At 30.2% G+C, this 27,596-nt stretch overlaps 2 protein-coding genes across 2 annotated transcripts in view; both read right to left on the reverse strand.

The window, feature by feature from the left end:
• The window catches only part of LOC128390703 (zwei Ig domain protein zig-8-like), a 110,388-nt gene extending 89,876 nt beyond the window's left edge, over positions 1-20,512 (reverse strand). Inside the window, exon 1 of the mRNA XM_053350458.1 lies at positions 19,867-20,512. Coding sequence (XP_053206433.1) covers positions 19,867-20,020 — 154 coding nt within the window. The 5' untranslated portion in view covers positions 20,021-20,512. The remainder of the gene's footprint in view (positions 1-19,866) is intronic.
• Positions 20,513-20,929: 417 nt separating this feature from the next.
• LOC128390700 (uncharacterized) overlaps positions 20,930-27,596 on the reverse strand; it is a 110,939-nt gene continuing 104,272 nt past the window's right edge. Inside the window, exon 4 of the mRNA XM_053350455.1 lies at positions 20,930-21,979. Within this exon, the coding sequence (XP_053206430.1) occupies positions 21,414-21,979 (566 nt within the window). The 3' untranslated portion in view covers positions 20,930-21,413. The remainder of the gene's footprint in view (positions 21,980-27,596) is intronic.

The raw sequence follows: 27,596 nt of genomic DNA on the forward strand, positions 1-27,596 counted from the left end.
TGTAGTCATTGCTTCACTTCTTAATCTTTCTCTTGGGATGGGAGATCAGAAACTATGGTTAACTTTGCTAACAATGTCTCTTGGATGTATACTTCCAACTCCAAAATTCTCGAAAAAAGCTTCATTGATAAGTCGTAATGCAAGTGATGGTGATATAAAGAGGTCGATTAATATTTAAGTGTTTCAATTCCTTATTTAATAAAAAATGCCTAATTCATTTTATGTTTCATTACCTAGTAATGTATTTTCTTATGAAAAAAATAAAATTTCTGATTATACAACATATCTTCCAAAACCGTTAAATTTATCTGATGATTATCACGTGGCTCTAACAGAATTAACATACACAAAGAGTTGGTATAATGTCCAACAAAACTCAACCTTCACGCTTCATGACACTAGGTCAATTATATTACAGAAACCAGGAATATCACCTGGTTGGTATAAAAACATTCATGATTTGATAAAAGCAATCAACGATAAAATTGACTTTTTATTCGAACAAGATAAGTACTTACAACCCAAATTGATTCTAGATGAGCATAGTCAAAAGGTGGAAATGAAATTTGGACGGACAAGCGATGGAGTACCAATGTTGGTTTATCTAGGAAATGAGTTGGAGGAAATGCTTGGTTTTTCTAGTACAAACGCAATGAATATCACTGATGAGAATGTGTCTATCGTACCATTAATTAGTGATAGATACATAAGTATGCAGAGTAAAAGTCCAGAAAGGCTGTTTGATATTAAAGGAGGAATTCATTCACTGATGGTCTATAGTGATATTGTATCACATTCAATTGTAGGAAATACTCAAGCTAATTTTTTACGATCCGCTCGAATAGATGATAATGTTGAATTCGGATCTGATATTAATTTAATTTTTCAAAAACCATATTATTTTCCTGTTAATTCAGGCTTCATTGATAAAATAAGAATTAATATAAAGGATGATTCAGGGAATCCTCTAGAATTTCAGTTTGGGAGAGTTTCAGTCACTTTGCATTTCAAAAAGACATGGAAAGCTATTATTTAGACCAAGCAGGCAATGGAACTGCAATTCAATCTTTCTCAGGAGTACGTTATCAACGAGGTGGCGGTTTTTTCAGTAGACTTTTTACAAGTAAAGTTTTGCCTATACTGCGTTACTTGGGAGATAAAGCCCTGGACACTGGAAAGGCTATTTTAAATGATGTGAAAACTTCTGCGACCAATAGAATCATTGATACTGTTCAAGAAGTAGCTCAAGAGGCTATAAAAAGAAAAGCGGAAAATACAGAAGGTCAGTCTGGCGCAGGTATAAAAAGGAGAAAGTTGACGAAAAGATCTTACATAGCTGATTATAGTTTTTTAAAATGACCACTCAAAGCAAATATTCAAAAGAGGCTGTCCTTTCTGAATTGGATCTCTTCACGATACCACCTGTTCAAAAATCTATTGAGAGAAGCTATGAAGTACAATACAGACCAATATCATCTCTCGACTCCACAAAAATAATAGAGTTCTCAATCCCTACATCTAAAGATGAGTATATTCTTCTTCATGAAACGTATTTTTATGTAAAAATTCAACTCAAAATACGAAAAGCAGATGATTCTGCATTAAACATTCAAGACTGGGAAACTGTAACACCAGTAAATAATTTACTTCATTCAATGATAAAACAAGTTGAACTTGAAATCGGAGGGAAGGAGGTAACCATGTCTAACTCAACATACGCTTATAGAGCCTATATCGAAAACATGTTAGGGTTTTCAGCTGATGCTAAAAACTCACACTTGTCGAGTTGTTTGTGGATGGAGAATGCAACGAGGAGACGATCATTGTTCACCCCGAGAAGTTTCGCAGATGCTAGCAGTAAAGAAGTTGATCTTTATGGTCGTTTACATTTTGACATGACATTTCAAGGCAAGGCTATACTTGGGGGTAAAGATATTAAAGTGAGAATCTTAACACACGATCCTTCATTTTTCGTGCAATTTGATGATAGAGTCAGTGATGTTGCAATGATTATTAAGGATGCATGTCTATATGTTCATAAAATGAAGGCTACACCTCAACTTACAAACGCACACTCAAAAGCTCTGGCTATTGCACCCGCATGCTATCCTATCTCTAGGGTTGATTTAAGACAGGCTTCTATCCATGCAAACTCTCTTGACGCGGTTCTAGATAATATAATTACCGGACAACTTCCTCGAAGGTTATTTTTGTTAATGGTTAAAAACACAGCATTTAATGGTTCTAAGTCTCAAGATCCATTCCACTTTGACCATTTTAACGTTTCACATGCAGCTTGTTACGTTGATGGTGTACAATTCCCAACAAATGCATTTCAACCTGACTTCAAAAATCATTTATGTGTACGAGAGTACTCCGGTTTATTTCAAGCAATGAATATGAACTCTACTGACACGACAGTAAATATTACTAGAGAAGAATTCATTTCTGGAAAAACAATTTTCGCTTTCAACTTTGCTCCAGATTTGTCACATGGCCCTGGTATGACTGGACATATTAACCCTATTAAAAGAGGCTCGTTAAGAGTTCAGTTGAGATTTTCTGAACCATTAAGAGAAACCATAACTGTACTACTTTATTGTGAGTTTGATAATATCATCGAAATAGATCTAGAACGTAATGCTGTAACTGATTTCAAGTAAAAAACAAGAAAATGATTGATTATGAAATAAAGAAAGCGCTTTCATCTTATAATAAATTTTTAGGATGTTTTGCGAGAGATAAAATACCTTCAATAGTTGAATACCCATCATTTATTATCGTCAATACAGACAAATCATCTGATCGTGGCACTCATTGGGTTGCTATGCGATTTACAGCGAGAGAATGTGAATACTTTGACTCATTTGGTTTACCTCCTTTGCATCAGGAAATGATTAATGCTGTAGGCTCTCGAAAAATGTTGTGGAATGGACGTTGTTTGCAACATCCATCTTCACGAACATGTGGAGAGTTTTGCATAGCGTTTGTGAAACTACGCTCTCTCCATTTTTCATTCATAAGATTCATAAAATATTTTTCTAGCGATACAAAGTCTAATGATAAAAAAGTGAAAAGTATAAGTGCTGATGAATGGGATATAAATTGTCAGTTGCATAACGAAAATGAATGAGGTGACATATCCACGAATTACGAATATGGTCGTTGCTTTTTCTCTACCTTTTCAAATTAACTTAAATCAGCTGACAAATATTTATCCGCAAACTGATTACCGACCTAAAAGATTCAATGGAGCTATAATCAAGAGAAAGATAAATTGTTTACTAGTATTTCGAAACGGAAAAATAAATGTCGTTGGAAGTAAAAGTTTGGAGGATGCAGAAGATGCTGTTAATGAATTGTGTTCATATTTACATCAGAAAAAAGAATATACTAGCAGAATAGTTAACATTGTTGCCGCTTGTGGATTAGGTCAACCAATTGTTTTAAACGACCTAGCAAAGAATGGGGATTTCGAATATAACCCTGAGATATACCCAGCTGCTTACTATGTTATTGGTAAAGCTAAAATATCAGTTTTTCATACAGGAAAACTCATTTTCACAGGATTTACAAACTTTGTAGACATATTGAATTCTTTTGATGAAGTTAATTTATTAATAAAAATGATAATATAATTTTTAAAATGAAAAAATAAGTTTTTATTTAATTAATATATTTTAATCGACATATATGCGTGATTGTCGATTTACAAACTGGACAAGCGTCAATTTGCGATGCACAATCAGTGCAGGAGATAGCATGATCACATGGGGCGAACACTGTGCCTATTTCTTTATCAAGACATATTTTGCAAGTGTATCTATCCTTATCATCCGATGCTTGTGGGACTTCTGTTAAAGGGGAAGCTGTATCTTTTGGAGAATTAATATTATCTACAAACATCTGTCCCCGCTTCAAATATAGATAAGAGCATCTAGGAAGTATGTGGACTGCCCATGCATTATCTCCTCTCTCCCAGTTTGATATAGTCCCATTGCAATTGAAACACCTAGTATGATCATATATTCTGGTATAAAAGAATCCAGCCTCAGCAAGTTCTTCCGGTGAAATCGTATCATGAATGGGCCAGTTTGAGAAACTTTCAAGTCGCGCGCGCAATGATCTGAACTGGAGGTTCACTGGTTGAAAATAACGTCTTCGATTAGATGATTCTGAAAATGTTATTAACCTATTTCTTGTTGTACGTCTAGATACTCTAGGAAATCGACGGTTGGTCCTTTCAATTACTGGAAGATCGTTAGAGTTTTCATTTTCTGAAACCATATTAGATATTTCAACTGTCAGATCATTATTCTCTGTCCTTGGGTAGTCATCAACTACATCTTCTCCTTCAATTTGGTTTATTACTATAACTCGATTTTCTGCAACGTTGTCTTCGGATTGAACAGTATGGTCATTCTGAACTACCCTTGATTCCTGGCTATCATAGTTGACCATGACCGTTAGCGGAGTATTTTCTTGTAGAACAACAGTTGATACAGCTCTTGGTATGTTACCACAGGGTAGACCTTGTATGAAAGGACAATCTGATGAATGAAGACAATGTTCAATCCAGTGTAGATCTTGTAAGAAGGAGGCGTGGTAGATATATCCACAGAAAAAACATTTAACTTGACGGGATATTCCTGTATAGTAAAAACCATCACGCGCTAGTTCTGTTCGATATGAAATCTCCGTTCCCCATGTTGATCTGAAAAAGCTTTCGTATCGAGCTTGCTCAGAAGCATAAGTATCTAAATTGTTACTTGCGTTAAGCATATTTGATTTTATTAAGAGGGGAAAAAGATACTTGAGATGTTGAATCTTTCGAGTTTGAAATGAAAGTGACGATCAACAATACAAACATTTGGTATTTATATTCAAGTCTCGCTCTCTCTATACACGCGCATACTCATACGTACTTTGCGCATGTGTTGTCTCATTCTAGAACTGGTATTCACTGATACTTGAATTCCCCACCCCTAACAACTTTAGGCTCCTCCCATAACAGGCAATAGACACATCTTACTACTTTTAACCTTTCAAAATTCATATTACAACCGGGAATTGAGAGCCAAGATAAAAATGATAATAAACATAATACATAAATTATCATGGCCATGATTACGATAGACATTGAATTGGATTTTTATTTACAATCTGTGCTTTCATTGACTATTTAAATCGTTGAGTTAAAAGAAAATGCTGACAATTAATTATGCAAATTGGTAGTCGTTGGAAATGTGCTTCGATAAATGGTGACAGATATGAGAAATTCCCAATAATTTTGATTGAATTTATTATCCATTATCAATTTGATTTCTCGTATATTAGATGATATGATGGATGAGCAGAGAAAAAAGGAGAAATCAAATTTATTGAAATGAAAACACCCAGAAGGTTTAATACCTTGTGTGTCTTCAATGGAAGATAAATTTCTCTTCCTTTAAATTTATTTTTGGTTTCTTTTTATTCTACTCATCGATTACTCAGATGAACTTTATCCCATGTTTTCAGAACTTTTTCTTGGTTGCTTTCATCATCTTTTCTAGTTTTTTCTTCTTCATCTTATAAAATAAATGAGATTCTGATCTTTTTGTCATATTGTTGAATTTGTTTCCATGATAATCCAACAGATTATCTCACTTCTGTTCAGAAACAAGGTAATATTATCCTGCTACTCATCATCATGATAATAAGTTTTCATCTCAGTGGATAACCAAAAAGAATCAGTGATTCATGATATCAGATAACATTGAAAATTGAAATTGAATTACAAGTAAGGTCAAAAACTGTTCTGTCTTTGAATTGGTCAATGTGTAGGTCATTGTATCAACAATATTCTTGTTGATAATGTGTAACATGAGAATAAGCGGGAAACTCATATTGTCAGATCTCAGAATGAGTATAAAAAAACTAAAAGAGAAAATCATTTTTTATCTTCATTCATAATAATCTTTAAATATTTACCTTGAGGCTATGAAAAAAAGGTTCTAGGTTTCTTCTTCTTCCCCCTGGTAACAACAATTTCAATGGTTAATCTTTATCTCGTTAGATAATAATAGTTACCATCAATATCTATGGTAATCCACCTTCAACCTCTTCCTACCCACTTCCCCTTTGGGACAAAACAAACACAATCTATCAAAAAAGATTCATCGATCATTATCATTATTATTATCATAAATAATCAATAGTTTCATGGGATATAATATCCAGTGAGTAGCCATGAACATAGAATGAAAATATTTCTGTTATCATGTTAAAAAGTTAAAGACGATAAAGGTAAGAATCTTGGTGAGAAAATATTTATCATGATAAGTTGAGAAACGAAAGAAACTTTCAGAGACAATGTTGAAGGTACATAAAGATTCAGGTAATCATGGAAACAGATGAAATCACATGAGGATTTTATGTATTCACAACCATTGGCTTAAATATACTCAGTTATATATCACCGAGATAATATTAACCATTGTATTAATGTACCACTGTACTAGTCATCAAGAATAATAGTGACCAGTCAGCAATACTATTCAGTTATTTAATGTAAAACAAATACGAACCAAAATTCAGAGTTAAAATTGAAATGTAAACTTTAATATAATCATCATGAAAATAATACAATCAACTTACGTTACTTTTTCAGAGTAATATCATTTTTAAAAGCTGAATTTTCAAAATAAACACAATTTTTTGTTTCTAAAATTCAAAAATATCTCATGAACAAACAACAGGATAGAAACAAAAAATATTACCTCAGTAATTGGTTATTCGTGAAAAATTTTACTCAGCATTTCATGATAACCTTTCTTTTTGATAACTTATCATTATGATAACGATATTGATTGCAAAAAAGAAAAGAAAACGATTCAAATAATCATGGATAACTGTTTAATTACATAGATGTTACTTATATTATAATATACATTTTTGTGCGAATATGGATTGTAAACATGATTATCTTTTAATTGAAGATCAACAATTTTCGTGATCAAATTAATCTGTTGTAATCTATCAAATTTAAAGAGAAGAAGAAAAAAATTCCTAATCCATTGTTGGAAATTATTGTTCATTATCTAATCACGATTCTGATTTTCATGATGAACAACAACACCACTCATTCATTCACTGAAGATAATTAAAGTCACGTGAGACCTTTAAATCATAATCCTCATCATAATTAATTAATTAGTTGAATAAGTGGAAGATTAAAAGGAAAACAGGATCACAATTGATTTTGCAAATAGGATTTCATTGAGAATTCAAATCAAATGCCATTTTTAATCATGTTTATGATTTAATTAAAACATTAACCTCATCATGATAAACTGGTGATGATTAAGTAAATCATTATTGTAATAAAACAATGTTGAGTTGTTGAAGAAACAAAAAACAATAAAATCTAAAACAATAAAAGGAGAAGAGAAAAGTTAAATGCTCTGAAAATGAACATTAATTGACAATGAGAACAATGAAATTCCCTGTGAACAAACAATTAATAATGATGATATTGCATGTCATCAGTTGAAGATAATGATGATGAAGATGATAACATAAAATGGATTTCATTCATTATTAACAGGGTGGGAGGTGGGAGTGAGAAAGAGAGACAGGGAAGTAGAAAAAAAATCTCACTTCTATCGGTATCATTAGCATCATTATGATGAGCATTATAATCATAATTATCATGATGAGTTTATGATGATCATGAAGAGGAGTCAAAAAAAATAACAATATCATGATAATTGTTCAATATAAAAAACTGTGAAAACTAAATTACCTTTTCTTTTCAACAAAGGTCAATTATCATGTTATTATATCAAGATGATTATTATATTTTCACAGTCAAGTTTCACCAGAATTCAGTGGTATTATTATCATGGTGGGAAAAGCTAAGGTATACATACTATGGTGAATGTTATTCAATGCTAGAAGGGAATAAAAAGGAAAATCTCTTGCTGTGAACATTGTTAAAATGATATTATCTCATTATCCAAATGATTATTGTGCAAACTATTTACCACTTAATTATCATGTTATCATTAGATGTTAATTGTTTAACAGTAAGGTGGAAGATCATTTTGTAGGTGTGAGAGTTTAAGTGAAAAAAGTTCTGAGCCTTGAATTGTAATATTTATCTCATTCTTTGTATTTATATTGATAAGATATTTACATTAATTTGTCATTAAGCTTAAGGGATGATAATGATGATGATAATAAATCAAACGTTGTTATTAAATTCAAGTTTGTACAAGATTATAAGTTTTATCGTAATCATGTTTTTCTTGGTGATGCAAAAGTTTCAAACTTTTTCAACAGTTTTGATTCATTGATAATTCAGTGAACATTTATCATGATCATGGTTTTCAAATTCAGAATCATAAATATTTTAGCAATTTATAATTTTCTATTAATAATAATAGTCTATATACTATTGCTATATTAATATGAAATGTTTATGGACTAGTTGATGAAAATGTTATTTTTTCAGTTAGATTAGTTACTTGGTGGTTAAGTGTTTCATTAATCAATTTGTTATCTCATGTTGATTTACTGATTTTTAATTATTGAACTGTCATGCCAAGTAAAAAATCAAGGGATAGAAAGTGATAGGATATGCATGTAAAAACATTGTGCCTATCTGATTCTGAGTGAATGTATTTCCACAATTATTTACTATGTAAGTTTATTGTTTCGTGAGTTATATTAAGCATGTTGGTTAATTGTATCACTAAGTTGTCATTCCCATTGTAAACATTGTGTATCTTTTTTTTCTAGCTGATAAGGTGAGTGAGATGAGGTGGGTTAAGTATCTGTATGTTTATCGAGTAAAGTTATTTTTTATGTAGCATGTATATTATAGATATCTTCCAATGCCATACTCGCACAAACACTTGATGATAATAAGAATGCAAAGGAAGCAGAAAAAACCAAGTCACTTGTATATTGTAAATCTAGTTTGATTCACTTTTTTCTACTAATATTATTGCAATAATAATAATATCGATTTTTTATCTTCTTTCTCTCTTTTATCATTCGCATCTTCATCAGCAAACGTGTATGTCTGCATCTTTCTTTCTGTCTTCTTTTTGTTGAAGTTGAAGTGAATAAACTTTGAGTGACTGAATGACTGATTATATTCGAGTCAACAACATTGTTTGAGTAACAACTTATCAAGTAAAAAGACCAACATATTTCAAGAGTAGAATGAGAAGAGAGTATAACATTGAATGTATTTTAACCGAAAAAGAAGTGAAATATTACTCAATGTGTACACCAAATAAGGATATACATATGTACATAACATATACATACATTGCTTTTCACATCATTCGGTATGATGTAGTAGTAGTAGTAAAAGTAAAGGCCAAGGTCATACAGGTTATTTAGCGTAGAACATACTTGAAGGTCATTTGAAGGATTTTTGAAAATATCTGAATTACCTTGTATAAATTTCGTTCTTTACCTCTTAAACCTTTTCGTTGCTCCTTCATCTATCACTCTCTCTCCTTTTCCTCAACCATCTTTTTGGGTAGTTCAGTTGGCACCTTATGGTGTTTAATTCAACCAACTATTATCATTCAAAATGCTCGTTTTATTCATTAAATGGCTTGGTTATTAGTAACATTTTTTGTTAAACTATTTCATTTACTAATTGTTGATTTAATAGTTTTGGTGATATAGTTTTCATGTAAAAGATAAAAGTAAGAGGGAGAGGGAGACAAAACAATCGGTGCAGAAAGGACGGGAATAAGAACAGGTTTTACACGTTAATGTTGGTCTGAGTCATTGACAGAAATTATTACAACAAAAGGGGGAAGAGAAAGTGGATTCTGGCCAGAGACAATGGGTTTACCCCTACTTATATCATAACATGTGACAGGAACGTATTCATTTGAATCTTTATTCGTCAGATAATACTGAACAGTAATCTTAGAAAAGTGCATCCATGAGATAAAGAAAGAAAACTTCCGTGAATTACATTATCTATTGCAGAAATTGTCGCACAAAGAGACCTCGATAGATAACAAGATTGTCTAAGGTTTAAAAGAGTATATTAAAAAGAGGTATGCAAAATAGTCCTTAGAATGTTACAGAATAGAGAAAATTATGAAAATAGAAAACGATACAAAACTGGAGTTAAGAGTGAAAGGTAATAAGCAACAGAAGCAATTCACTAAGTCGGATTAAGCTTTGGAAACCAATTATCTCTACCTGAAGGATTAGACAATATATACTGAATTATAATTATTAGTTAAGAAGAGATAATAAGAATGCTAATAATAGATGATGAATTCATCATCTTTATGATGATAAGATATATTCAAGATGGATGATAAAGATACTGGAACAAAACATGGAAAGGAAACTATGTTATCGTATTTATTGTTACCAGAATACTGTTGATAGAGATTATAAGAGTATTACCATAATCTTCAAGAATTATCAGTTTGCTTTTATTAAGATTAACTGATTGTATGAAACAAAATATTCCTTTTCTTCTTTTATAAACATTCTGTTATTGAGAATTAGGAAATTTTCATCATCAGAATATCAGGCATTCCTCTTGAAATTTTGTTTATCTTAAAATTTTATTTGGTGAAATGTTATCACAAGACGACATTTTCCTTATATAATACTATACGGATTGATCGGTGTTTATATTTGTCGTATTCAGAATATATTTCCAAGGAATATATTGGTTTGCATCTCTCAACATTCTCAATTATGAATCAAAACCATACATGAGTCAATCATTCCTCCGTCTCGAATCTCTTCAATTCTGATTATGGTTAGATTTTTATGATAACAAATGATAAGTTTTGTTAAATTGCAAGTTATTAACATTAGAGATAAAATAGTGAGAGAGAAATGATTGAATGAAGAAGAGGAGATAACAAGAAGGATAAAAATAATCGGAAGAAATTGAACAGGAATAAGACATTGCCATAGAAAAAGGAAGTGAATTTTTCAACTTGATGGAAACTTTTCTGTTCTTTTTTTTCACATGATTATCATCATGATAGAAAACAGTGGTTAAGATGACATTCTAGGTCTCTATCTCTCCTTCTCTCTCCGGCTTTCTTTTTTTCTTACCATCCTTATCTCCTCATCTTTATGTCTTGTTCATCTTCATTCCATTAGAATAATGTCAGTAGAGGAAAGCAAGTATTTCCTTTGGAAAGAAAGTGTCAATCTGAGTGACATTGAATGAACTAGAACATAACTTGAATCGGAAGATAGGGAAATGATAATAAAAGAAAAAATTCAAATTGAAGAACGGAGGATAAAATGCAACGAATACACAATAAAGAAAAGTCATGATTAAAAGCGAGTAAAGTCAAAAGGCTTTTCGCATTTCGAACTGATAGCTGATCCAATGATTCGATATGGTTGCGAGTTGCAATTCAAATAAAAAGTGTGTAAGGTCGGAAAACATTCACGTTGTAACATCTTACATTTACTTACTTTTGTAATGTAAAAATTGACTGTCTGATTGAAAGATACAGTAAATAGATACATGAATCTCCCATGAATGAGTTGAAAGTTGCAGTTAACTTATTATGGTGGTGGGAGTGAGAGTGGGAAACCATATAAACAAAATCGTGAGGAATAATATAAACTGACTTCTTTTGGGTATTAATACAAACGTATGTAAACATTTACTTTTTAAGCAAATTCCCTTGTCAGAAACAATTCTCATGGTTACTTTTATTATTATTATTACATTACTTTATATTATGGACAAGTTAATGTTAAACAATGGTAGAAAACATTTGCTTCAGTCAAAGAATCAGCATTTTATCATATTATCATTTCAATTGATAAAGTTAACAACATACTAATCAAAAGAGACACAGATATTGAAACATTCAGCTCAAGACATTTAGATAATAGAATCAAGTTAATTTTTTTGTATCATCTTTTTCACCATTTTCATATACATTTACCATTATCATTGTTTATTAAAAGTATTACAATGTAACATTAGAACTAAAAGTTAATTGTTGACAGTCAACATTGAACATGGTCATTGTTTTTATCTAATACACTTTAACACAATTGGATTAACAATGGAAGAAAGTTTTACTCAAACAGTCTGTACAATAGTTTTTGTATATATTCATCTTGGAATGAGTTGAGAATCGGAAATGTAAGAAACTTTTTACCGAGTAAAATGTTATTTAACTTTATTTCTCTATCTACCTGGAAACAATGGTAATCATGAAACTCACTTGGATCCTTTTCTTGTATTCATGTTTGACTTTGAATGTTTACCAGTAAGAAAATTTTAACTTAATTGTTTCAATTTTAATGATAATACAATTTTGTTTTACGATAACAATGTTAACTTGAAAATTTAAATTGAATCTTGTATAAAATGTAATAGATGAAAAGTAAACGTAAACTCAAACCAAGGGAAATATTTTCAATCCTCTGGTTACCTGAACATTTGTTGTCAAATGTAAACATTGTTAAGGGTATTCAGTTTCCAAAAGAAATGTTATTTTTGTAACACTCTAAATTCAATATTATCAACATTTAGCTCATCACTTTAGGTTTAAAGTAAAAAATATAAGGACATTTATGATAAATTCTTGAATTGAATTTTCAAGCATTCAGTTCTGCTTCTCATCAGAACTGAATTTTCCAGTAACTTAATGTGCTTTTAATGAGAATAATTCCCTTCAATATTTACCATAGAGAAATAAATGATACTATTATTAGATATTTTTTTATTCTCTTTAGGATATCTAAGAAAAAAAAATTCACTTATTTTCATTGATAATCTAAACTCGATCATTGGTATAAATATATATTCAAATATTTTATTTTCCCATGAACAATTTGTCACAAATCGAATGAGTTGATTCATCTCTTTGAATTGAATTGAATACCTTCTAATAAATTGATTCCTTTGAGCAAGAATTATGAAAAAAAAACATTCTTTCGGGTGAATTTTCATGTAGATTATTGATTCATAAACATCTTTTTTTATTCTTCTTCGTTTTATCCAATTCATTCTTGTTTTTTTTTCTCTCTTTTGATGTAATATTATCATCATGATAATATTACAAAATTACAAGAATCCATGTTCAGTATGACTTAAATATCATTATTATGATATTAATATCTTCCCATGAACATCACCATGTAAAGATGGAACTAAACTTTTCCCTCTTTTTTCCATTTTTATCTGAAACCAAAGCTTCGATTCTTTCATGATAGAAAGTTCTGTAACTTTTTCATCATCTGTTAGAATCACAAATCATCAATCATGATTCTTGAGGATCGTAATAATTTTCCAATGTTGTAGGTAACATTTAAGTTTCACTTTTTGTTTTAAAGTTAGAAAAACAAAATCGAAAATAAAATACTTAAAATCAATGAACATTGACTGAGTTTTCATTGGACCAAATTGTTAACCCTCCTCAAGGCACATTGAATACCCACCGCATTCACCTTAACCTCCTCCTTTTCCTTTTCCTCTATTGGTATTATATTATTCAAGCTCTTAAACTGAAGCTGAATGATTAAGTTTCCAAAGTAATTGATGATTCCCTTGATGATTGAAAGCAAGAAAACAACAATAGTTTCGAAATCAATTTAACGATAACATTAGACAAGGAGAATGTTAAACAATTATGTTTTCCACAAATTGAATGATAATCCCTTTTCTATAGATTGATGAATTTAAGACTATCGGTTACGATGAAATTTTCAACTTACGAACAAAATTTGCATCCAGTTAATGATAAAAGTTATTTATTAGTTGAGAGAAAAGTTTGACATTGTTATATATTAGTAGTAGTAAAACTATTAACGAAAACAAACAGAATTTAGAACAATTAAATGATAAATTCATCATAAAGAAGACAAATGTCTAGATTTTTTTGACAATTCTGACAAGAGAAATACTCACATGAATTCATTATGTCTCCATGAAGGTAAAGTTATAATTGGGAACAAACTAATTTGCCGAAGAAAACTCCAAGTTTATATTAGTGTAATCAATAAATGATAGTCATGATATGCTAAGGAAAATGTTTTTAACACATATGATGTATATATTATATCATTAAATATATTCATCAAATTGTGAATTCTAATTGAAATTGGAGGATGAGGAAGAAGAAAAAAACTCTATGAAAAGTTGATTAATTTATGAAAAGAAGATGAAAAATGTTAACTAAGATCGTGGATGAAGATAAGGTGGATGATAATTATTGTCTAACAAAAGAAAAGGAAAAAGACAGAGAAAAGAAATGGTTAGAATGAGGGTATTCATTGTTTCTTGTGCCAAAAAATTTTCGAGATAAAATCTGTCTAAACCAGAGAGGTATCATTAATCTTGTACATCCACCTAATCGTTACTTTACAGAAGTGTGGTTAGTATGAGATAAAAGAGAGAAAGAGATAATGATGGAATAGAAAATCTTCCTTGTCTAACTTATCTTCAACATCATTACCATCAGAATATATATAAGAATCATAATTGTCGGTTATCATATTTTTCTGCTTCATCTTCATCCTTTCTAGTCAATGATTCCATGTTAATGTTTAAATATAATCATGAGATTTTCTATGATAATCTTAATGAGAATCCACTGAATATCTGTGTTGATCAGTTACGTTGCATTTCCCTTAGACGATTTTGCAGACTTCCTTGTCTATACAAAAGTCTCACTGCAATAAGATGTCAATGTGATTATTTTTTCTTTCAAAAATTCATATCCCAATATACTTAGTATTGTCAAAGAATTTGAACTTTTTCAGTTAAATAACATTTTCAATGATTTACCTACAAAATTCTGGAAAACTTATCGATATCTTGAGCTTCGTTATGTCACATATATTTGCATCATTGATAAGTTTTGTTTTCTTTTTCATCATAAATTACATTTATTTCATCAGATGATAAATAATAGAACCATGAACTCATGATGATTGTGATTGAAATCTCAATTTGAATTGGAAAATTTGTTTTTATTATTTTCTTTTCTTTTCCATAAAGGAATACATTTTATTACATAGTTATGAACCTTTTCATGTTTACACATGATTCTTATCATGATATATTCATCATGATAATTTATATATCACCAGAAGATAATGTTTAATATTATTGATTTATTATTATCGTTATTATTGTTATATCAACATGTTGGTGAAGTAAAATGAGCAGACCTGGATTCATATTCATTGGGTACATGATATGAATTGTTTTCTGTTTACTCATCGATTTCAATTCATCGTCATGAATGTAACCTCAAGGCTTATTCATCATGAATTTGTATTCCATGATCAATACAAATTCCAAAGATTGACAAACGAATAGAAAAGAATCTGAATTGCAGATGATGAAACGAAATTGATTTTCGGTTAATATTATATTGAACTCTTATTCTTGGTAATCAATTAACTTTCAATCAATTGACATGATTAGAAGGCGATGTTGATCAACTATCATGAGTTGAATCAATTGTTGCTGAATTATCATGATTCAGAGAATAAGTTTGGAATTCTATTCTAACATGAAAACTCTCTCTCTCTCTCTCTCTCTCTCTCTCTCTCTCTCTCTCTCTCTCTCTCTCTCTCTCTCTATAACTTCCTCTTTTCTTATTCTGATAATATTCCAACTTTTCATGTTACTATCGATTTACTTTCCAACTTATATTTCACTTTGTGCTCAATAAACTCGATCCTTTCAAGTTCAGTATTTGATCATGATGATGATGATATTTGAAGATTATCATGAAAACACAACAACAATAGATGAGAACTGATTCCAAGTAACTGATTATTGATGAAGAAAATGATTTAAAGATATTGATAAAAAAGCTCAGAGTCAATACGATGGAAAATGAGATTAACGTACGATAAAAAGATAATCCTTTATTCAATAGAAAAGAAGCAAAATTTAATCCAATATGATCGGGGAATAATTTTTTCTCCGGATTCACTCATAATGTTATTCCTCTCCAGATGATCAACACCGAAATCAGTTGATTCCGTTGCCAGCAATTTGTAAACCTCTTTATCCGGTTCACCTGAAACACTTGAGCTTTTTACATTTCATCAAGATTAATTGTCTATTACCTTTAATCATATTCCAATTTCAAGAGATAGTTAATCAAGTTTTAATTACAAAATGATGATGATAAGTAAAAACCATGGCAACAGAATCAGAAAGAGATGAAAACTATCGTAGATATATTTTCATTTTCATGATGAAACTCAAGTTTTACCTGAAACTCAGATTAACATGCAACTATCAATTGTTTCAACTAGAATATATTGTAACATTTACTGATTAATGATTAGCTGTTCCAATAACAATTATGTTAAGATTGGTTTGTTAATTAGCTCCGGTAATGAGATGATTAACTTTTTTAATTTTCTTCCACCTCACTCATGGTAATCTAAATGGGTGAAAAGTAAAAACAAAATCTAATCCAATATTGTGCGTTGAATTGGATTAATCCGCTTTCATTGAATTAATTAACATTTATACATATGATAATTAAGAATATAATAAGGGAACAAACAAATTTAAACTGAATTAACTTTAATAATGATCAAGTTTAATCTTGACATTTAAACAATGAACAACCATTGAGGTTTTTGTGGTTTTTTTATAGTGAAAATTTCTGGACAGAAAAACTTGTTGACAATTAATATTGTTACTTTAATGTACTAGTTAATTATGGTGAGTTGTGAATACGGAAAAAAATAAGAGCTCGATTTGACTCGATTCCAAGGTATTTTGTCGAATAGAGTAAAAAAACAAAGTTTAAAAGTAAAGTTCTAATTGTCGAGTTTAGTTGGAGCATTTTGGTGATTTGCTCGAGTTCTAATCACATGTAAATTCACACATTGTCTCTGTGTATTTCTTAACTAAACCATAAAGAAGAAAACAACAAAAAAAACCTGAAGCCTTTCAAACTACATAAATGTAACGGTAAATTTGAATCTAATTGCTTTAGGTTATTATTAGTTCTTGTTGCTGTTGGGTGGGAGGAGGGGGAGACGGAAGTTGATAAACTTTTTGTTCTATTTTCAATTTCTATGAAAATAGATTTGTAGAGAAGAGAAAGAGAGCGAATTGACAATGACAATTGACTGAAGAAAGACAATAGAATGTTCATTCCAGAGATTTAAAGCTTTCTGATTTTACTTCCGTTTCCTTGTCTAAGGAATAGACCCCAAGTATCTTATTCATCCGCATCCAATTTAACTGTTTCTCCATCATTAGTAGTCAACAATTTAAATAATTTTGAGAATGGACTTCAAAAGATGGACATTACATTCAAAAATAGCCGCTTCTCTATTTCTACCAAACTGATGATGTTAATGATTAGTTAATGATGATACAATTCAAATTGATAGTTCTAATATTTTTCCTTGAGTAAACAGTTAGATAATTAAGTGGATCAATAATTCAATAACAATCATGTTAGCGTAAAGATGATAAACTATTGGTTCATTATCGTTACCATTTATTATTATGATTAAACATTAAGTTCATTAATATTTGTCTCTCACCATCATTATCAAGAATCATGAGGAATCCATTAAATGTTCATTAAGATTAAAGTGAAAAATTCAACTGATTCAGAAAAGTTAAATAAACTAAGTATGATGAGCAGATAATTATGAATTTTAATTGTTCCTTGATCACTATTAATCATGAGGATGAATAAAGTTAAAGTTCGTTAATTGTTTGAAACAATTTCTTCATTTTAAATCGATAACTTTTCCCAAGTTCTAAGTTGGTTTTAGATCTTTATTACGTTGATTTTAACCTAAGAGATTGATTGATAATGGTCATCTGAAAAATGACCATGAGGCAGTAAAAGCAATAGTTACAAAGGGTAATCCCAAAGAAATAGATTGATGGAAAATCTCATAAACCGCAACCATGGAGATTAAGGCGACTGTGAATAGATTATGTTAATTTGTAAGTGAGAAAGAAAGTTTCATAATAATTAATCAGAATCCGATTGTTATTATCGGCGAGAAAATTACATGATCGATTATTATACAATAATGTGATTAGCTGAAAACTCAAGTCATGATAATCGGTTGATTGATTCATGAGAAGAGCTTTAATAATCAGTATATACAAACTGAAGATCTTTCAGGAGAAAGGAAAAAAAGTTCAAACTGGATTTGATAATCTATGAAATTTCATCAGGTTATCAAGTTCAAGATTCATTCTATTATAATTACTCAGTTTTCATGACAGAATTTTCTTATCAAGGTAACTCAATTTTGAAGAAACAAAAATTATCACAACATATTCTCAATTCACAAGGCACGGGGATAGATTTTTAATGAAATGGGTGTGGTTAGAACTTTTTTATCAATCGAACCCTTTTGTCCTCATGATAAAGTTACAAACAGATGATTGATCGTCATGATTACCATCATCATAATCATCAACAGTCTCATCATCATTTCATCTGCAACAGAAAAGCATAACACCCAAACCCTTTTTTTATCTTTATTCAAATTTTTTTCTTCTATCCCTTCGAGCATCTTTACATCTTCGGGTTGGTATTTTTTTCCTCTCTCTCTCTCTCTCTCTCTCTCTCTCTCTCCTTCGATTAAACCTCATCAGCATCAGCATCTTCATCTCCATCATCATGTCACACTCATCATTGTCTTCTTTCATTCTTTTCTCTTTTTTTATCATTCTCTTTTCTTCTGAACTTACCTACTTTCTATCTTCTTCATGCCAAGATAATCTCATCAAAGTGATTTCTATTCATCAAGCTTCTTAAATAATTCTCCTCCTTCATCTTCATCCTTATCAAGTCTAAACCTCAACATCTCTTTCTCATCATCTTTATCTCTTCATTTACAACTAATTACTTTGTCTTAGGAAGATGAAAGTTTTTTTTTCTTTGCTTCTTCTTAATTTAGTCTTTTCCTGTCAGCGGTAACTTGATATAACCTGATGAAGAAGAAGATGATGAAGATGATGATGGAGATGATCAGGTTTGATGATGATGAAAGTGGATGAAGATGATAAAAAACCATTGACATCTTAATGTTATCAGGTTGATATTTAATAATATCTCAAACAAAGAGCAGTTTTTCATTGAGAAAACTTGGAAACCCTAAAAGTTTTTTTTTCGCAACGAAATATCTTCTTACTCGACTTCTTCTCAAAATCTTTTTCAAACTTTTTTTTTCTTAGTTCGAACGAAACTTTTTTCTATCTTTTATATCATATGTTCATGATTTCCATGGTGTAGTGATGAATCCTTTCAATGGGTTGAGTTAATTAAATATTAGACAAAAGGTCTTGATTATGATCGAAAAAGTTTCAACTCTACTCTGTCAGAACGATAATAACAATAGATCCAGAATCAGGGTAAGTTAATATGAATGGAAAAGGAAATCGAGTAAATAAATAATATAATCTCGATAAATTTTTCCTTTTCTTTGCTTTTTATGTCTACGAGTAAGATAAAGTTCTGAATAAGTTCCGGTTTCGATTTTTTCTCCTCAAGATAATCCAGATATTCTGATAGACATTGAATATTGAAATGGATTGATGATAAAATATGATTCATGATGTTAATCTGAATTATTAGTTTATATTATTATCATGACGACGAACGTAAATTGTGATAAATAAATAACATGTTCAGATTCATGGTGATATTAATGATTGTTGACATAATAATATTACAAATGAATGTTTAATCATGATTATCAACAATACACCAGAAAATGAAAATAAATGATCATCTTTGAGCTTTGAATCAATTTCCAGGGTGAAAACTTTTAATCTGAATATCTGATCAACATAAATGTAGATATTTAAATAGATATTGTAAAACTTACCTGATTGTTGTGAAAATTGATTTAATTGCTGTTGATTTGATTGGTATTGTTGGGCCTGTTGTATCACTTGACCCCTGCTGTTGACCATTATCATTGATAATGTTGAATAAAGTAAACACAGATAGTTGATTGAGTTGAACAATTGAATTAACATATTAACCTAAACAATTTAATCTAATCTCCAAAATCAATCAAAAAGATCAGTTTTAATCCAACAATTAGTACTTAATTGTAAGTATGAGGGACAATTCAATGAAAGAAGGAGAGAGAGAAAGAAAAACAAATCAATCCAGTGATTAAGATGATTGAGCCAAGTAATTAGGGTGATAATCAATGATTAAGATGATTGTGGTTATTGAGGTGATGATGTTAATCCTGTTTGATGTAACAAAAAACAATGATGATTAGTTGATGATTATGATGATTAGATTGTGAGACTAAAACTATTGATTCACAAAAAAATTGATTGTCGTTCTATGTTGACTTATTGACCAGTGGTCAATACTTTTCTCAGCATTCTCTTAGCTACTTATTATATATTCTGATGAAACCAATGTTGATGAAATTCAGAAAGAGAGAAACGATTTTTTTTTCATGATTTGAAAAGTTCACACCGGTGGTAAAACTTAATCTCAATCATCTGAACATTTTTGTTTTTCTTTCTTTTCTCCTCCTCTTCTTCTCTCTCACTTTTTCTGTCAGCATTCTCGTTAAATCCTCATCAATATCGATATGATATATTACTTGGAACACCATCTCACGAGTTGGAGGTTAACTAATTTCAGAATTTAATTCTAACTCAACTGAATCGATTATCATCTGGTAATCGTATCCATAGATATTTTGACTTTCGATAGATCGAGTGAAGTTCTAGACTTTGAGTAAATTCCAGATCAATTTTCTATTTCATCTACTCAACTTTAGATGGAGACACTCCAATGATCCTCAACAAATAACCGTTAACTTGATATGATTGAAGATCTGTCAATATTATCAGTTAGTTATTCTTAGATTATTTTAGTCATAAACGGTTGATAGTGAATAATTATCGATAATAAAAGATAGTTAAACTTTATTATCAAGTAAATTTGACTTAATTGTTATGATTACAAGTCTAGAAAAGCACATAATCAATAAATTACAATCTATGCTACAGGTGATGAAATTGATTGGGGGAAATTGAAACAGAAATAAAATAAATAATCCAACTACTTCCGCTTTTATAAGACGAACACTCAATATTTCAACAAATGTTTACAGAATTAAAGTTTGATCCATTGATTGAAAGGGCTTCCGGAAGTAAGAGGATTAAGTGATGATTAGTATTGGAAGAAAAAGAAAAAGAAAATCAGGAGAAAGAAAGAGAGAGAGAGAGAGACAGGAAAGTGAGAGTTTTGAACTTTTCCGAAAAGATATGAAAATTTTTTCATGAGAAACATTTACTTTTATTTGACACTCGATATTCAGTCAATATCTTAATATAATATTCTTGAGATGGGAATCAGAGGGAGAGAGAGGGAAGGTTACAATCGATATCACTTGATACATTATCTAATAAGGAACCAGGTTAAAAGCATAGACACTAAGGATGTAAGGTGAATATGTGACGATCCAGGCCAACAGATTATAATAAATGTATTCTGATAACGTGAGCATTTGAACAGCTTATGACCAGAGGTACTTGTGGCTCCTCCTTGCATGGCTGCTGGATTTTCACCGCCGTTCAGTACGTGGACATGAATCAAAGCGGGTTTAGCATAATGAGACGGAAGTGAGGTTGATGTTAGCCTACAGGTATAGTTACCTGAATCGGATGAGGTTGCACTAGAAACGAAAAGGTTTGAGGCCATAACCCGTGTTCCAGTGGTAGTATGAGTATTAATTGCTGAAGGTGAGGTTGAAGTTAAGGAAAAGGGTGGAATTATAACTTGAGAATTAGTTAATTTAGCTCCTCGTCCACGAGAATCATAATTAATTATCTGATCACTATGTTGCCAAATTATGAATGAATTGGATCCAGGTTCAGGTATGTAGTTAATTATACAGGTTATGTTTATATTAGCACCTTTTTTAAGATACAAATTTGCTCCTTCGGTGATGATGGTTTTCAAGGCTAAAAATTTAAAGAAATAGAAACAGAAATTTAGATTGACTCAGGAAATAAATATTATCATGTACAGAGTATAAAGTTCATACAGTCAACAATTATTAATAAGATGATTAAATTGATTATAACTAATTAATTGTGATAAAATGAATTCATAAACAACCTTCAATCATTTCAATCATTGAATCTCACTTGTATACACATGAGACTTTATTATTTACTGTTATTATATTTTTCTAACTAAACGATAACAATTTAAATTGATTTTGAAAAAGTCAATTGGAAAACTTTTTGTTCAGCAAATGATTATTATCGTTATCATCATGGTTACTGAGGAACAAAGGAAAAAAGTGAAAGGAAAAGGAAATGGTTGGATATTGAACTAATATCTTTTCTGAATTTCTAAAAAGGGAGAGAATAGAATGAGAAAAAGTCAACATTAAGTTTAATGAGAGATGAAATTTCGAATTACGAATTTTCGAATAGAAAGCAAAAAAAAGTAAGAGAAAAAGTAAGAACTTTTTTTCGACCTCTACCCTGAAAGTCCATTAACATTATTGACCAGCAAATGACCGACACACAATTCATAATGATATCTTTTCCCTCTTTGAAAAGGTTGTTGAGATTGGAACTCATGATAAACAAGAGAAAGAGAGAAAAATTTTACACTAACATTTAGATTTAGAATTGAATTTTCCTCAAATAATAATAACATTCTCTTCAGCATTTCCTGGATTTATTTACTTTTACAACTTTTCTCTGGTTTGTTGTGCAACATCATCATTATGCAGATAAGTTAAATCATTTTAACCTTACCCTCTGTAATCCACACTCTAAATCTACATGAATACAAAGATATCATCAACATGATAATCACATGGGATAAAATTTTGGAACCACAACAATTTGAATAAAATTCTGATTGGAAACGGAACCAGAATCAACGTTTACAGTTAATGAGACTCATTTATTATCATAAAATATTCAAAGAGTAGGACAGTTCAATTTAATTTCATCATCTATTTACCTCGAGGATTAAACTTAATCTAAGGTTATTACTGAGCTACAGAGTCTCAATCGTTTAATGATAATAATAATAATAATAGTTTCAAGTTTTTCAACAACAACAAACTCACAGAGTGTGATATTTATGCATCTAAAATAGGATAGCAAGAATGTTACAGTAAAGATTATTCTCAAGCAACAGAAAAACTCTATGAAAAGTTATGATATCAAAAAATTCCGCGGAAAATCCAACGAAGCGACAAATAGTACGAACAAAATCTGAGCACTCGTTCAGATGAGAAACTTTGGCCCAAAGTTATTAATATCGAAAGAGAAAAAAGCAAGATTGTTGCTATTACTTTTCTTACTTTTGTTATTTACTTAATCATCATCATCCTTATCATCTTAGTCTTTCTTTTTCTCTTTCAATTTCAACTGTGATTCTAAATAATAGTTTTCTGATTCGTTTACTGAATGTTATCGATCCCCATTCGTGGTGGGAAAAAGTTGATGAAAAGCTAAAAATAACTAATGAGATTGATAAGATTAATTATATAAGAATGCGTCTTGATAATAACCGTTAGTTTATCAATCATACAAGAATTAATTCCTTAACCTAAATATACATATATTGATTACATAGAAAAGGGAAGAAAAAAGTAAAAGGTATGATCATGAAAGAACTGAACTTGATGTATATAAATGGTGAATCAATTGAATACTAATGCTAATGAAGATTATATTAATATTGTAAACAACAAGATTCAAAGTATTTTAGTTGATTAGAATTCTTGTTTTTTCCTCTTCCATTCCTTTCATATTAACCACCCACTTCCATTTTCCCACCCATTCAACTGATTATTACAATGCCCGGTAATTTGGTAAACATAAATGTATTATCATGATGATGATGATGAGAGATCATAGTGGGAGAGATGAAGGAGCGATGATAGCTTGAAATAATCATAATAATAATCAGAATGATAATCAAGGGTTTGAAGGGTGAATAATAATCATGGTGGGTGAAGGTAAATGGTAGCTGAATATGAGGTGGAAAAAAAGTTACCAGAATTTTTATTAATTCATTTTCTGCTTGTTATCATTTGTTGTTGTTATTATTATTATTCAGCATTGGTGAAGATATTACATGGTAAATACATTGGATGATCCAATATTATCATCATCATAAATGAAATTCAACTCTTGCTGAACCAGATTAAACCGATAACCAGAGGAACCATAGTAACCTTGATGAAATTATAAATGATTATTCAAAAGAGTAGAAAGGATAAAAATTATCTTCTCTTACTTTTTTTTCATCATCATCATGATAACATTAACTATATATGAATTTGTATAACTGTATAAGCAAATGAAATGTTAGATTAAAAAAAAATAATGTTCAGTTCTGTGAGTATGAACATGTTTAGGTATGAGGTTAAAGGTAGTGTTCAGGATAGAGGAAATTATCATTTTCATGATGATAATGATGATGATCATTATTATTATTATTATCAATGGAGAAAAGGATGAAAATGGGATAACAATGAGAGAGTTGGTGGGTATTCATTGATGGAGAGATGAAGATAAGATCAGGTTGAGAATCATGAATGAAACAGTTGGAGCACAATAAGATACATAAGATAACATGTCAATGTTGATGATTGAATTCCGGTAACTGATGATCAGGATAAACATTCTGAGCTTGTAAGCATTCAAATGATTGGGAATTCTAGTTTTTCGTTGGTGAATTTAATAAAGGGAGAGAGAGAGAGAAAGGGAAACATGTATCATGAAAGACGAGAGAATGCTGGAGAAATAGAGGAAAAGTTGGAGAATCAGAACTTTTCAGTTGGATGGAATAGTTAAAACGGGGGAAAAAGTAAAGTTCGAAGAAGAAAAACTTCAAATAACATTCGAAGATGTTTGTGTAAACCAATGGACCGAAGAAGATATATGCATTTAGATGAAGAGGAAGAGGTTTGTTGTCGAAGAAGATGAAGAAAAAACTTCGTCTCTCTCTCTCTCTCTCATCGTTCTCTTTTTGATGTTGTTTTTATTTTCTGTCTATTATTCTCTCTCTGTCTATTTCTCTTTTAAAATTCTTTTTCATCATCATTATTTCCTCCTGTTTTTTGGCTCTTTCGAACTTTTTTTCTCCTCTTTCTTATCTTTCCTGAGAAATGAGGATGCAAGTGGTTTATTTAAATTGATTGATAGTCTGTTGTAGATCTTGTGTAGGAACCATATCATCATCAATCTATTGGGTTAGAACTTTTCTCTCTTTGTGACCGATCAACATGATCCATTTGAAATCTATTTTCTGCATTTGGCTTTTTATCCATCATTAGAATCACAATCAATTCACTTTCTAAATTGAAATCATCATCATTATCTTTTCTTTTATAATCACAGTTACATCTTTCTTTTTATCTTAACTGTAATACACTAATGAGAGTTCAGGTTACTTATTATTATCGTTTTTATAATCATATGCTAAGATAGTTTCCAATTGCTAATGAATATCAAATTTTACTTTAGTTTAAATTAGCATTTGGTGAATATACAAATGTAAGTGCAAAAAAAGCTTGATTTCAATACCAAAATAAGGTTTTAAATCAGGTTGTAATGTCCTTCGTTGTCGTTAATTTGATTACAGTTTGCAACATTCTAATAGTATTGGGATAACTTGAATACTGTAGTAATAATGAAATGACAATTGAAAGACAATAGGGGAAAAACAAGTAACATTGTTCACTAGTTAGTGATAAAAGTAAATGCCAATGATAATATTATGGTAAAGTGAAAAAACCAGAAGATGTTTGATTAAAATGTGTTTGATTGAAAGCGGAAAAGAGTGGAAGAGAGGGAGGAATGATGATGATAAGGATGATTGTCAATGGAAAAAAAGTTCTAAGTATTTGCAACTGTCAAGGAAACAAGAGAATTCGCTCAACGAAAGGAAAAAGAGGATAAAACGAAAGAAAGAGAAGAAAAAGTACTGAGACGAGAGAGTGAGAGAGAGAGAGAGAGAGAGAGAGAGAGAGAGAGAGAGAGAGAGAGAGATGACAGAGTGTATTACAGTAATCAGTTCGAGTATTCGAAGTAGTTTCGAAAAGTTTTTTTTTCTTTTCACTACCAATGAATGGAATCAAACGGCGTGACAGTAAACCTTTTATACCATTTAAAAGATAATACAATTTTTATCTCTCCTTATTTATCATCATCATTATCATTCTCTATCACCAATGCCTACCACTTACCTACCTCATCCTCTAAAATTCACTCTTTCATTCACTCACTATTTTACTTTCATTTACTTTACAATTTCTTTCCCCTTGTTATTTAAATGTAAACACAAAGTGACAGCAACGAGATGAAGTTTATCTTATTTTTCGTTTCCATTTCCTCTTCCCTTTCCTCGTCCTCAACCCCACTCTCTCTTTCTTTCATTCACTCATTCTCTCTTTCTCTTTCTTCACTTTCTAATTAACAATCATAATTTTAAACATGATGATTATCAACAAATATACTAAATCGTTACCTTGCTGCATCACAATCATTCAAGTTTCATCGATGACATTCAGACAAGATAGACCATCAAAATTATATTAATAAATCAACCAGGAAAAATTTGAAAATATCCCTTTAAATCTTGTAACTTGGCATTTCCTATCAATCCAAAAACATAGCAAACAATAAAATTGTCATCACCTAAGGAAATTTAATTAATCTCAAATGAATACATAGTAATACACCCTAATTATAAAACATTGTTACTAATTATGAATGCTCCGCAATTACTGCCACACCTCTTTCCCTATTATGAAATGTAAACTCAAATACTAGTCTCTACATGGGTATGTGTGCATTTGATTATATTATCAATTGTTTATAATGATGTTGATGATGTTTGCATACCCACCAAACATTGAACATTGTGCCAAAGTTTCTTGCAAAGATATATAATTATTACATCAAATTTAAATGTTAATATGCAAACTTTCAAAGACAGAAAAAAGTGGTAAAAAAGTGAATAAATATAAACCATGGAAATGGGAACATTTTCCTTGGAAGAAACACTTTTTTGAATGAAAAGAAAGAGTAAAAAAAATCATTAACGTAAAAAGCTTAAACTTCTGGAAACAGGAAAGTAAAAATAATGATGATAATTTGATATTGTCTATGTAATTTTAACTGTCAGTACAAAAGTTTAAATAATAATCATAACAATCAGCATTTTCTTTGGCAGAAAATTGTTTCTCCAATTTTAACCAACAAGAGTAAAAATTTATATACCTAAAAAATATTATCATATAGTAAAAATATTCATACTTATACATGCAAGTTTACGCCGTGAATACCTCTGAACCCTTTAGTTTCCTTTGAGCATCATGAATATAATTCCGTAAGTATTAAATTTTCCCCAGAATCTAAAGTTATTATGAATATCAAGATAATCAACTGATTTATATAAATTGAAAATACAATCATCTCGAGAATAGTGCTGACATTGTACTCCAAGTCTTTCAAAATATCATCACATTTTATTGGTAAATTTTATTAACTTGAATTCATTATGATTCTCTCTTCGTGACATTTTAAATTCATGAATCAA

The sequence above is a fragment of the Panonychus citri genome, unplaced genomic scaffold (assembly GCF_014898815.1).
Source record: "Panonychus citri isolate SS breed McGregor unplaced genomic scaffold, ASM1489881v1 Contig00125, whole genome shotgun sequence".
Classification (NCBI taxonomy): domain Eukaryota; kingdom Metazoa; phylum Arthropoda; class Arachnida; order Trombidiformes; family Tetranychidae; genus Panonychus; species Panonychus citri.